Below are 14,429 nucleotides of genomic sequence, written 5' to 3'. Positions count from 1 at the left end.
ACCTTCTAGCCCTTTGTTCATTGCTACATCACAGTTCAGCACTGGTTTTCCTGGTGTCTTTAGGAACAATGGCCAAAGAAAAGAATTTTCTCTGTGTAATGTTGAATTTCAGAGTAAGAGCTTAACTATGAAGCTAAGTGTTGTCCCATCTGGTGTCTCCTGGAGATCCAGTTCCAGGAGGATTCAATGTCCTCCTGGGAGAGATGGTGAATATGTGGTGTTTTGGAGCCATCCCAGGGCTGAGACCCCTAAGTAGGTGACATTACCCACCTATCACTTATGTAACTCATCCAAGGAGATGGATGTTCAAAGATCACAAGCTGGCAAGGCCCTTGGGAGTTGAGAGACAGAGCCCATTCTTGATGGTTGGTGGTCTCTGAGCCTACACTGCTCCACATGAGAGGTTCCTAGAGAGAGGGCTACAATAAGCTGAACTACAGTGAAAAAATACAAAATGTTGCACAGGGTCCTGAATAAGAAGCCCGCCCTCTTTCTTATCCCAATTACAGAATTTCAGAGAAGCGGGTGTAGAGGTAAAACTCTAATGACCATGGGAATGAAGAGAAAGCCTGTTTCGTCCTTGGTGGTCAGATCTGGGACAAGCACCTCATGAGCACTACAGCAGTGGTTCTCAACCTTCCTAATGCCGCGGCCCTTTCATACAGTTCCTCACGTTGTGGTGACCCCCAACCATAAAATGATTTTTGTTGCTACTTCCTAACTGTAATTCTGCTACTGTTATGAATTGTAATGTAAATATCTGATATGCAGGATGTATTTACGCGACCCCTGTGAAAGGGTCGTTCGACCCCCAAAGGGGTCGCGACTCACAGGTTGAGAACTATTGACTTATGGGGAGGCCTGGATAAGCAGAGAAACACTAAGCAAGTCAAGAGAGGAGGGCTCAGACTGGCCACCCCAGGTAGTTAGCTCACACCCAGCATCTCAGAATCAAGCTCAAAGGATACAAGCACCCAGGACCCCTCAGTCTGAAGGAGGAACCAGAGTCCCTGAAGAGGACATAGTAGCTCAGTACAGGGGGGAGATCAATGGCCCAAAGCAGCACAGAGGACAACAAAGAGCAAGCCCAACGCCAAATCCAAGGGGGCTGGCCCGAGGCCAGATTACTGAGCAGCACAGCCTTGGTGAGTGAGTGGGGCCAAAGTGGACAGCCCCAAAAACTTGCAGGAGAACCCTCCACAGCACTCTGGGCAAGGGGGGACTCCTTAATCCCTCTCTTCAAGTGACTCAGACATGGCTACTATCACTTAGTTAACAATCTTTAAAAGTTCTTTTTTTTTATTTTTTCATGTGTTTACTGTATATTCTTCTAAGTGCTTTCCTAAGCTTTTACACACACACATATGTATATATACAAATATTTCCCTTTTCTGCAGAAATGACGTTATATTGTTTTGCTTTATTCACTTAACATTGTGTCATAGAGAGTATCTTTCCATGTTAGTATCTTTCCCCCCTTTTCAAAAACAACCACTATCTAATATTCTATTATAAGTGGTTCATAATTTATTTAACCAGATTTTTTTTCTTGAACATTTAGGTGGTTTCTGTATCATAAACAATTTGCTGTTATATACATCATATACTTTATAGATGCTTCTTTGTTTATAGAGTGAGGCCTTGACTTACGAGTGTCCCGACTAACGAGTTTTTTTGAGATACCAGCTGTCTCTCAGCCGATTTTTTGCATTGAGTTGATAGAGTAATTTGAGTTAATGAGATCCTTAACGAGCTTGGTCTCGGAACGAATTAAACTCGTAAGTCAGGGCCCCACTGTATATGTCTATGTTTTCCCAGAATAGATGCCTAAACATGGAAATACAAAGGATGTATTTACTGTAGAGTTGGAATATATGCCAATTGTCCTCCAAAAAGACTACGCCTATTTACACTTCCTCCTGCAGTGAAGGAGACACTGATTTCTCACACACTGACCCCATGCTTTTGTAATCTTGCTTCCTCAAGTTTATTTGTTAATGGGATATTTCAAGCTGTATATTCCTATACTCCCCTTGGCATGTAGCCCAATTGGGAATGGGGGTGGGGAGGGCAAAGAACTTTCACTACAGTTATGAAAAGAAATTTAATTAGCAGAAATTATGTAAGACAACATACTGTGATGTTTGCTACTCTAGCACTTGGAGTTTCCACTATGAAGCAAAGGGTAATTATGGCCTCTAATAGTTTTGCTGAAACGTGCATTTCAATGATGGAAGCTGCAAGGTTGCTAAGGAGGGCCCTCCCTTCAATGATAACAATACTTCACCTTTATGACCTATGCCTGTACTTCACACCTATCATCTGACTGAATCCTCACAAGCTTGTGGGGTCACTTCCATTAGCACCCTCATGTCAATGGGACTGAGACTCAAGGGAGTGAGATTCAGAGGAAGTCCATGCTTTGCAAACACTTCAACCCCATCTCAGACCCACCGATGGGGAACTTCCAATGGTGGAGTTCAGAAAAGCTCTTCAGATGCTTTCATGCATATGGAAGGGAGGAACACTTGGCCTACCTGATAAAACCTTTATTTCTTGGTGAAAAACTAAATAAAATGTCTCCATGAATAGTTGATTTCTAGTGCTCTAGTGACAGTCACAAATTTGGGGATTTGGGAAGTTCTCATGACACATTATCACTTGATAGTATATAGGTGTCTGCAACAACCATCAAACATATATAAAAAAATTAAGGGAGGAACAGTATAGGCGTGCCTAAAAAATTAAATATAGAATTATCATATAACATCAATTCCACTTCTGTGTATATACCCCAAAAAATTGAAAGCAGGATTTTGAAGAGCTATTTGTACACTCATGCTCATAGCAGCATTATTCACAAGCTGAACTTGGAAACAACCCAAGTGTCCATTGACCAACGAGTGGATAAGCAAAATATAGTATATACATATAAGGGAATATTATTTAGCCTTCAAAAGAAAGGAAATTCTCCAATTTGCCACAACATGGGTGAACCTTTAGGATATTATGCTAAGTGAAATAAGCCATCACAAAAAGACAAATACTGTGTGGTTCCACTTATATGAAGTACTTAGTCAAATCATAGAGACAGAAAGTATAAAGGTGGTTGCTAGGAGCTGGCAGGGAGGAGAGAATGGGGAGTTAGTGTTTAATAGTTATAGAGTTTCAGATTTACAAGATGAAAGAGTTATGGGGATAGGTGGTGGTGACTGCTGCACAACAATGTGAATATGTTTAATACTACTGAACTATATGCTTAAAAATGGCTATGATGGTAAATTTTGTTATGTGTATTTTAAAAACAATAAAAAAGAAAAAGAAAAACCTAAGGAAGAAGACAGTCTAGACATTGGGCATGCCTACATGTCCTTAGTCTGCAAAACCTAAATGAAACTATTGTACTGTAGTAAACGTCTACACTTGCTGAGAATTTTAATGAATGTATTGAGCCAAACTGACGACAATTGTCAGTAAACAGAGTATCAACAGATTGAGCAAATGCTCCCGAAAAATAACCGTTTTGCAGTTTATTTTATACGTTAGAATAAAAGGAGGAGATATAAGGAGGGTTACATAAACTTCATTAAGAGAGTGTGAGAAAGTAAAGTGGAGAAATCTCCTAAGATTGGATAAAAAGTAAAACAGAGAGGCATATCTGTTGCATTGGTCGGTACAGAATAGTTAACACCTACTGCACACAGAGATGGTATTTAGGCAACAAGACGACAATGTGGTCTCAAGCTCTGGTGCCATTGGTTGTGCGAGTGTGCCTTCGAGGAATCTGGAAAAGAAAATTACTCTGATATTTCAGAGGTATGATATCTTAGTTGTTCGAGTAAAATTGACTTGCTCACTTAAAGATTAACTTTGTCAACAAAGCTACAGGTCTAGAATGTGACTACCAGCCATGACCCACTTTTAGTTAGGAATTTTAATGTTCGGACCATCCTATGTGGTTACTTGGGTCTTTGAGTTTATAAGGTCCATCATGCAGGCCTCCATGGCACTTGTCAGGTTTAGTATGTGGCCTCTTTTTCATCCACACTATTTAAAAAGTAGAAAAATGCAGTCACAGTTTTGTCTCAGTTTCTCCACCTTTTTCCCTTTTCTGTCTGCTTAGATTTAGTAGAAATCAAGATGAGAGGCATTAAAAAGGGAGAACAGGTGGAGACAACTAGAAAATCAGGAGAGGACAGGTCCCTTGGGTCTGTGAAGGGTGAGTATGAAAAACAGCTCAGGACAGCCGTATGGCCGCTGGGCTCAGTCACCAGGAAGAACTGTGATTCCTTTCACCATCTGCAGCTCAATTTGCATGCTAACTCAACTCCTGGCCTCCTGAGAGGAAAATGCCCTGTCATGGGAACATTACAGAACATTCTAGGTGGGGGTAAGTTAGGGAGAGGACAGAATGTTTGCACAAACCAGAGCATTAGGATACAGACTCCCTCCTATCTAGAAAGGGAACAGGGGAGGCAGGCACAGCAAGGGAGAAGAAAAACACAGGCCTGGCTTCCAGAAGCTGATCCACAAACAGTAGGCTCTGTTCCCTGTCCTGTTCTGTCTCTGGCCCCCTCCCAGAAACCCAGAGAAACCTCAATTGAAAAGTCAAGTAAGGAGATACCTGACTCAGGGTAAGAAAAGGAGGTTTTATGAAAAGAGAAAAAGGAAAACACAAAATCTCATATTGTGCAACAGGTGAAGTCCCACATTGCCCCACCACCAGGACTCCATGCTTTTGTTTATAATTCCTGGGTGAAGTACTTCTTCATTAGAATATTCGGGTCTCATAAGCTTACCTTGGTGATTCAGCGTCTGTGGAACTGAGTTCCTCCCTCCCAATTTGTTCAGGGTCAGGGAGGCGTGGGAAAAAGATTGCAGTGTGAGGGAGAGCCCCTAACCCTGCCCCCTCTCTAACAGTAAAGTCAAAGACAGGTCACAGCTCTGTTCTAGACGTCATCTGATAAATGAGAGGACAGAATCTTCCAGGTAGGAATCCAAGGTCCTTCCCACCCTCAGAGGGCCACAGGAGTCAAGAAGAGGCAGGCTTACCCTTGACCTGGCTGATGGGTTTTGTACCCTTGGTTAAGCCTCAGCCCTCATTCTCAGCTGCTGAAGCAGACCCTCTTCTTGAGATGTCTCACCTCATTATAGTCCACCACCTTGGAATATGTCTACTTCACCCTGGGTTTGTCCTAGAGGAAAGTTTATCTCACCTTCTAGAGCAGCGGTCGCCAACCAGTGGTCCACAGACCCCTGGTGGTCCGTCAGGTCTTAAAGGTTGGCGACTGCTGTTCTAGAGTATTCCATTACTTTTCACACTGAACTGAAAGGAGCCATTGTTGGTGATTCTTTAGCTGATAACTAACTGTATGACTTTCCTATTGCTGCTGTAACAAATTACCACAAATTTAATGTCCTAAAACAGCACACATTTGTTCTCTTAAAGTTCTGAGGTCAGGACTTCTGGTCAAGATGGTGGTGTAGGTAAATGCAGTACTCGCCTCCTCCCACAACCACATCAAAATGACAAATAAACTACAGAACAACCATTACTTGAAACTGCCTGAAAGCTATCTGACTGGAATTCCTTCAGCTAGGGATTTAAAGAAGAAGCCACATCGAGACTGATAGGAGGGGTAGAGATGTAGAATGGGCTGGTCCTATACACACATGCAGCAGTTTTTAATTGGGAGGGATATCTTGGCTGCAAAGGCTCCCCTGGAGAAGCGAAGGGTCCCAGCCCCACACTAGGCCCCAGTGCAAGGTTCCAGTGCCAAAAAGAGAAGCCCCCATCATTTCTGGCTGTAAAAACCAGCAGGGATTGAGGCTGAGAGACACGGAGACTGCTGGAACCCCAGGAAGTTCCTTTTAAAGAGCCTGTGTGTGGACTTACTCCCTCTGAGCTCCAGCACTGGGGCAGCAGCTCAAAAGGCACCAGGGACATATGAGTAGGAATTGAATTGTCTGCATAAGGGCAAGAGCTGGGGAGGTAGCTTTCTCCCAGACAGAAGTGCTGGCAGAGGCCATTGCTCCTTTGATGAGCCCTCCCCCCAGAGATGGGAAGGGGGGCCATATCTGAGTCTCCATCAACCTGTGTAGTATTGTTCACTTGCCCTGGTAATTTCCTGAGACCCCCCCACCCCACTCAACTTTCAGTGCCACCCAAGCTGTTTCCAGTGGTTTTTCCATACAAATGGTCTGTCTTGGCTCATGCTTCAGACTTTTCTAAAATCTCTCAAAAAAGCAGTATCTGGCCTCAGCATGCCCCATACCTTTTGCTAAACCACTTCTCAGTCCTTGGCACTCAGTTTTCATAATATGAGAAGGTTGGACAAAATGTTCTGAGAGGTTCCTCCCAGCTTAACAGACTACAATGCTATGTTCTGTAGATCAAGACTTGATTGTGCATGTAATTCTATCTCAGAGCCCTGTTCTGACTCATATACTAGGAAGTTCTGATGGGTTATTAAAGAGACATGGCTTTAGGTTACTCCCACAACACTCCAGAAACAAATCTGACATTCATTCTTCTGTGTTCATGATAACACTCTACCTTTGCTTTGGACTTTAGAGAGCTGATCCACATGATGACACTGGGAAGTTAGACACTATGCCCATTTTAAGTAAAAAAGCTAAGGCTCAGAGAGGGAAAGAGAATCTTTTAGATGTCAGACCCTGTGATGGGTGCTTCACACATGACCTCATAACAACCCTTCCAAGTAGATAATATTACCCCCACTTTACAGGCGTGAAAATTGAGGTCCAGTAAGGCAAGATGACTTTTCTAATGATTCACTGATAAGTGATGGAGACCCACTTTCCTGACTCTGCAATACCTTGTCTTTCCTCTATTATTGTACTGTTACTGCTTTTTACAACTTCTCTACCAAATGTGGAGATGATGACCCTTATTATCACAGCTGTCCTTTTGAGTCATTCTTTCATGGTACTCTCCAAATAGACCTATAAGCTTTAGCAAGTCACATCACCTCTGTGCCAATTGCCTCATCTATAAAATTGAAGGTACGAGTCTCTACTTCATATGGGTGTTAAAATCATTGTTAAAAGTACTGAGATTGTATTTTTAGAGCATTTAGCCCATATGAAGTTCTCAGTAAATGCTCATTCTTATTTTGTTTGGAAATGGTAATTTGCCCCCAATAATAATACCAGGCAATTCCCTTCATACCAAATCATATTTAAAAAATAAATAAATTGTCTTTTTAAAAAAAGTTTTATTATGAAAACACACAGAATCAATTGCACTACCCATGTATCCTCAATAGCAGAGAAACTGATGGTGGACCATCCCCATGGAGAATATGTGTCCTTTGGCAAAACCAACATAAATTATGGAAATAACATCAATAAAATAACACAACACATAATGAAGATTAAATTAAGAGAAGGAACAAGGACTACTGAGAGGAGCTGTGAACATGGAGAGGGTGCGTCTCAGTGAGAAGTGTCAGGCTCAGGTACCTTTCCTGGAGACCTGCTGCCCCTGTCCCTGGAGTGGCTCAGTTCAGCTCCAAGTCATTCATGTAGTCCTGGACCCAGGCCTCACTGGGGTTGGCACAGGCGTGTCTGCTCTTTTTGGTTTGGAATCTGTGGAACAAGAAGTAGATAGATTACAATCACATGGGACCTTGTCTTTGGTAGATATCTCCCTCTGTTCATGTTGGACAGTTCTAGTGGGTGAGAGGATGCTGCTGGGGTGATACTAGAAATGAATTTCTTGTAACTTCTACCCTGGATTTAGCTGTGGCCTCAAGGTTGTCCAGATTAGGAACCAATGAGTTTTACAATCAATATGGCTATATTTTCCCATTCATTCCCTAGATCCCCTAGCAATCACTTTTCCATGTGTTTTTCTAAGCATGGTTTAAGAATTAGCCCACATGTCCTTTGGTCTTTTTAAATTTCCCTGGTTTCCTAGCCTCTAATTTCTTCATAACCTATTCCTTACTGCTGTCTGGGAAGGCTTTAACCCTGAGACTGTCTTCCTCCTGTTTTATCCTCTCCCTGCCCCAAAATGCCCCTTATCTAATCCTGCCCTTGCCCTTGCATCCCAAAGCAGCCCAGGGCATGATACTTACATCATGGTGGGCTGGGAGCAAAGGCTACTGGTCTTGTAGTAATCCATCACAAAGTTGCAAGGAATTTTCCATGGGATGTAAGTGAAGCAGCAGGCAGTGGGAGGGTCTGAGCCCACTGTAAAGAAAGGCTGAGGTAAGCTCAAAGTTCTACAAGAAATTGCTCTTTTGAATTTTAGTTATGGATATTCAAGGGGCATCTCTGTGGAGTTACCAGATCACCAAATACGGTCCCTTGTATCTAATCCCACTCCACTGCATAGGAGACTTTTTCTGAATACAGGATCCTAAGAGATCACAGAGCTGGATTGAGTCTCAGAGCACACATATACCTCCATTTTTAAAAATCAAATCTTTATTGTTGAAAATATTACATATGGCTCCTATTTCCCCCCATTGACCCTTCTAGCCCGTCTCCTTCGCCCACCCCAGGCCTTCACTATCCTATTGTCTGTGTCTGTGGGTTATGCATATATGCATATAAATTATTTGATCACTTCCCACCCTCCCACCCCCCTCTGCCTTCCCTCTGAGATTCTGCAGTCTGTTCCATGCTTCTATGTCTCTAGATTTATTTTGTTCATCAGTTTATTTTGTTTGTTAGATTCCACATATGAGTGGGATCATGCTATACTTATCTTTCTCTGACTGGCTTATTTCCCTTAGCATCATGATTTCCAGGTCCCTTCATGCTGTCTCAAAGAGTAAGAGATCCTTCTTTTTTATTGCTGCATAGTATTCCATGGTGTAAATGTACCTCAGCTTTTTTTATCCACTCATATACTGATGGGCACTAGAGACAGGGACTTTCTTAAACAAGTCTACGAGTTACTATTTTTTAAGGAAACAGGAATTTGAATATTACTGAATGTCTGCTGGACACTACATTTGACAGAAGCCTACTTAAAAATTCTCCCAGCTCTCTTTTGTCCATCCCCAGATGCCAATGTTGAATCAGCCCCCACTAGAAAAGTGGGTTCTGCCTATACCATGGCTTTGCCTATACCATGGCTCTAGAAGTAGTACCTGAAATAACAGACTCACTTGGTGCTGAGAGCGCTGGAGAGCAGAAGGCAGCCACTAGCACAAGGAGAGAGAGGACAGCCACACAGAGCTTCGTGGTCTTGGCAGAGAAGAGGCTTTCCTGAGAGTGAGAAGCTCTGCACTGCTTCTCTTCCCCAGGGTGATGTCATCACGATGGAAAGGAGGAGGTGGAGGGGAGAAGTGGGCTGCACTCTAAAGTGGTACACTAAAGGCAGTGACTGAGACTGAGGAGAGAATTGTAAGCCCAAGAGGAAGGATGCAACATTCACACCTGCTAGGAGGAGTTTGTATATAAGAGCTCCATGCTGCTCTTGGTGGTTGGCACCTTCAGAAGCTGCAGGCTTCACATCAGTCTTTCCAGGATTGTCAAAGCCTGGCCCAAAGAAGGAAAGAGGATCCAGAATTCCATGTCACATTCCTGGGCCTTCTTCTGCTGGACTGAGTGATCTCAGTGCCCTACATGTTTTCTGGGACATAAGAAAGAGTCCAGCATGGAATGTGCAGAAGGATACAGCAGGACAATAATCTACTCACTGAACATTTACTATGTGCCAGGCACTGGGAAAGTTGTCTATTCACCTAACATCAAATCCCACCTTGACCCTGAGTAGGGGTATCATTATTTCCCTGAAGCAATAAGGACGGAAGAACAGAGGAGGGTTCACTGATGATCTCAAGGCCACACTCTTAAGTGACAGTGCCAAGATTTGCAATGAGATTCTTCTGACTCTAAAATCTATTTTCTTTCCAACCTGTTGTCACAAATATAGAATGTGAACACAAAGAGAGAAACTATTACCAGTAGGGGCTGTGCCACACACAAAGAGCCGTCTTATTAGGACTGACTTTAGGAGGGTATTTTGCGTCAGTCTGTCCTAGAACAAGAATGGAACAGAAGGGAAAAGAAATAAAGGTTCCAATAGGTTCACTTGGACCCATAATGCAAAAGGAAAGAAATAGTAAGAATCAATTTTGGAAGACCCAGAGAAAGAATGTTCCACTATAGTTTACAAAGTGATCCCCCAAGAAAGCTAGCACCCATCTGACATCATGCAGTTATCACAATATTATGTACTACATTCCCTAAGCTGCACTTTACTTCCTGGTAATTATTTTGCAACTACCCATTTGTATTTCTTAATCCCTTCATCTTTTTCACTTTTGTAAGTTATATAAATATCGAACCACTACGCTGTATACCTAAAACCAATATAAATTAATATTGAATGTCAACTGTAATTGAAAAAATTAAAAAGGGGGGAAAAAAGGAATGTTCCTCCAGTGTGAAAATGGGATTGGATATACCTAGCCAGGAGTTTACCAATGTTACGGGTAAAACATGTAATCTAAGCATGTGGGTGCCTCCCAGCCATCCATGGGGAATGCCTTGTGTTCACGTAAAGCCCGCTTGGTTTGGCAGCTGCTTTCTGGGAGGCCTTCGCCCTGAGACCTGAAGCTGACTTGAAGGTGGCGAGGTGAAGCCCACAAAGACCAGGAATACAATAGCGCATGCAGTGGGCAAGTGAGGGTGATTAGGATGATTGGATCAAGTTCTCTATTCACCTTCAGCTTAGCCACTCCGACCCACCTTCTCACCACCAGCCTTGAATTGCTACCTACTTCTGCTCTGAGAAAGAACAAAGTGTGAAAACAGAAAAACAGACACCCTGGATACTGTAGAGATGTGGGATAGGAAGGGGCAGAGCAACATCTTGGGGCACTTCAAGGTCACTAGATAAAGTACATTGTTATCCTACCTTATATCACTGCCTCCACCACTACCTCCACACACACACAAACTGTATTCTTTCCTCCATCCTTTCTGTCCTCACCTTTTTCTTTGTGCGAATCTTGCTTCAAATGCTCTGATCTTCACCAAGACCCCTATCCCCAGCTCTAATGTTCTGTAATCCCTCATATCACACATGCTAGTACCTCTCCTGGTCTCTCCTTGTTGGTGGAGTTTCATCTTCATGTGTCAAGGATCTTACTTTAAGGGAAAGAGGGTGTGTCCTGTATTCCCTGGGATTTACCCAGACTTTGCTATCCATGCCATTTCCACTCTGTTTTTTTGTCAGGGAAAGCAGAGCAGAATGAAGCCCCACCACTCCCTCCAAAAGCTTGTAGTCTAGTGATGTTGACAGTGAAATAAATGACTATCCCATGAGTTGGGATGTTACATTCCTGACAGAAATTTAAAGTGTCACCAGTATTTGATGGGTTCAAGCAAACCCTCAGGATTCTTTGTGAAGCATCTTACTTCCTTCAAATTGTGCTTTTATACCTGTTTCTAGCTCTTTCCAGGCTGGAACATTTAGCAAGAGATGAAAATAAATCAGTAAACTGTTATTGAGTACCTGCTATGTCAGGCAGGGGAGACATGCTTTGGAAAGTGGTGGTTAAGTATTGAGAAAGTCTTCCCCAAAATGTGATATCTGATTTTTATAAAAATTTATATTAGTTTGTTTTATTTTCCATGGAAAATGTACATACATGGTCACTGAACAAAACTGAGGAAAAATAAGAAATAAGAAAAGAAGAAAACAAAAATTGCCCAGCATTCTGGACACAGTTTTGCATTTTGCTATGTTACTTAATCGTCTTTCTTGAAATAGCATATCTTATTATCATTTATTTATATTCTTCCCTGTCATTAGAAACTCAACTTATTTAAAATAAGTATGAGTTATATTTCATTGAATGTATATACCAAAAGTTAACACCAAAATTTATATTTAACCATTGTTACTTAGGTCAGTCCATTCGGGTTGTTCTAACTTTTCTCTATTGTAAATTGAGCTGAGACCTGAAGGATGATTAGCCAGGAAAAATGTGTGTGGAGGGGGTTATTTAGGCAAAGAACAAGAGGCCTGCACATGTATAAAATAAATTCATTGCAATATTCAGTAATAATGATAACAGTGCCCTAACTGGTTTACCTCAGTGGATAGAGCATCGGCCTGCAGACTGAAGGGTCCCAGGTTCGATTCCGGTCAAGGGCATATACCTTGATTGTGGGCACATCCCCAGTAGGGAGTGTGCAGGAGGCAGCTGAATTGATGTTTCTCTCTCATCGATGTTTCTAACTCTCTATCCCTCTCCCTCTCTGTAAAAAAAAAACCAATAAAATATATATTTTTAAAAATAACGGTAACAGCAACTAACACATAGCACTTACTATGAGCCAGTGATGCTCTAATTCTTTTATAGATGCTAATGTATTTAATCTTACTAGTATTATCCCCTCACAGATTAGGAAACTGCAGCACAGATAGGTAAGTAACCTAAGGAAGAACACACAACTAATACATGATAGATTTGTAAATGACACCAAAGAAGTCAGGCTCCAGAGTATAAGTAAATCAGAAAAGGGAAATGTCCTTATTTTAAATTTATATTTAAAACTTAACAACCAAAGTTTTATAATTATGATGTAAAATATCTTTCAGTTTTACATTTTGCACGTCTTTGAAAACTGGAATCCATGGGTTTCTCTTTCTTCCTTAGAAAATTAAGAGAATTAAATAGTGGTTTTCCTTATTTGTTCTAAATATTAATCTCTGCAGAGGATGTGGGATGTACCCATGCTTATAGTATTTAATTCTGCCCCATGAGTACACTGGGCCAAGATATGATTCATGTCCCCAGCTGAACAGATCAGAACAGTGTGCAATTTAAAACCCATGAATTGTTTACATCTGAATTTTCCATTTAATATTTTGGACCACAATTGAACATGGCTAAGTGAAACCAAGGAAAGTGAAACCACAAATAAGGAGGGACTACAGTAGATGAAGGAGGTGAAGTGGAGTGATGAGCCAAGGGTGACTCCCAGGTTACTGGCTTGGAAGCTGGGTAGGAGGAGTTGCCTTTTAGTGAGTTGAGAACACAGAAGGAGCACAGGGATAGGGGGAAAGATCTGAAGCAATACCACATATATGCCTTGATCCACTGTATACATACAGAGAAGCATGACAAGAACTCAAGATAGAGAAGCAGAGAGAAGGGACTGCATGAAAGGCGTTCCCAGGACATTGTTTCTACCTACTTGAAAGATGGAGCCAAGTCTGCTGCAACCTGACTCTGGGCCACACCTGAAAAAAGGAGGATGAGCTGGACCATACAGGGGCAATGTTATCCGTGAACCATCCATGGAGCCTCTGCTCTTGAAGGGAGAGAGCTGAGATTGACACCTGAGGAAATGAAACTACAGAGCCAGAAACTGAAGTGAAACCAACCCAGCAGGGCCAGGACTTGGGAAGCAATGACGAGGGGAGCAGAGCAGGACTAGGCAGTGATGTTACAGAACATGAATTGTTCAGCCGGAATTCCCTGTACTCATGGCTGGAGCACTCTGTTGGACTGACATGGGGCCTCAAAGAGGCTGGAATGAGTCAGAAAGCTACGGCACAAATCAAGCCCCTCCATGCTGAGGATCCACCATGGTGACTGCTGGCTACTTTCTGCCTCACTGCCTAGGAAGCCTTGGATCATCCCCAAAGATGAAGACCTTGACTCATGGCCTTCCTGATCTTTTCATTCCTGTTAGTATTTCCACTCCATAGTGGGACACATACTGTTAGTCAAATCAGTGATTTATTCATTCACCAAATATTTATTAAGTTCCACTATGTATCAGGTGTGGGTACCATTGGAGAAACATTGGTAAATAATTCACACAGTGAAATATAAAAGTGACCAATTCTATCTGCATGATCCTGGGCAATTATTTTACCTGGGAACATCAATTTACCACATATGAAATCTCATCCTGAGAATCCCTCACATTATTTATCCAACATATGCAGTAGCATATATTTTGTATATAAGTATGCTATTTTCCATTTCAAGGAAAAACACATAAGACATAAGGTTATTTCCTAGACTTAGGACTGATATGGAAAAGCTTACATATATAATCACTGAGATAGAATTTTATATTCAATAAATTGCCTTTATTAAAAGAACAAACATATAAGAAATAGAGACTATGTCAGAAAAATCATCATGTTATCATCATCATGTGCCAGGATTTGGTTTAAATCCAGCAACAAGACATGGTATGAATTTGGCTTAAAGTCAACAGGACATGATCTACATTTTTTTCAAGAGAAAATGGCATAAATAACACATATAACTCAATATAGTAAGTGCTGTAATCATGGAGGTAGGTAATAAGGTCCATTATCAGAAAGTGGTTGATTCAGCAGTTCCCATTTTCTTCTTCTCGTCCTGCCCAACTCATAGAAGCCAGCTCTCAGAAATTGCATCATGAGTATGAAGGGA

General features: G+C 41.8%; 1 protein-coding gene across 1 annotated transcript; it reads right to left on the bottom strand.

Moving 5' to 3' along the window:
• Positions 1–7,439: 7,439 nt before the first annotated feature.
• On the bottom strand, positions 7,440–9,288 carry LOC102426459 (C-C motif chemokine 4-like; the record flags this gene model as incomplete). Its single annotated transcript, XM_014446303.2, has 3 exons — positions 7,440–7,611; positions 8,103–8,217; positions 9,144–9,288. Coding segments are annotated over 3 exons (348 nt in total), but the record flags the coding sequence as incomplete, so codon positions are not given.
• Between the last annotated feature and the right edge of the window lie 5,141 nt (positions 9,289–14,429).

The sequence above is a fragment of the Myotis lucifugus genome, unplaced genomic scaffold, assembly GCF_000147115.1.
Source record: "Myotis lucifugus unplaced genomic scaffold, Myoluc2.0 scaffold_524, whole genome shotgun sequence".
Lineage (NCBI taxonomy): Eukaryota > Metazoa > Chordata > Mammalia > Chiroptera > Vespertilionidae > Myotis > Myotis lucifugus.
The sequence above is the reverse complement of the archived record's forward strand: the minus strand, read 5'-3'. Positions and strand labels throughout refer to the sequence as shown.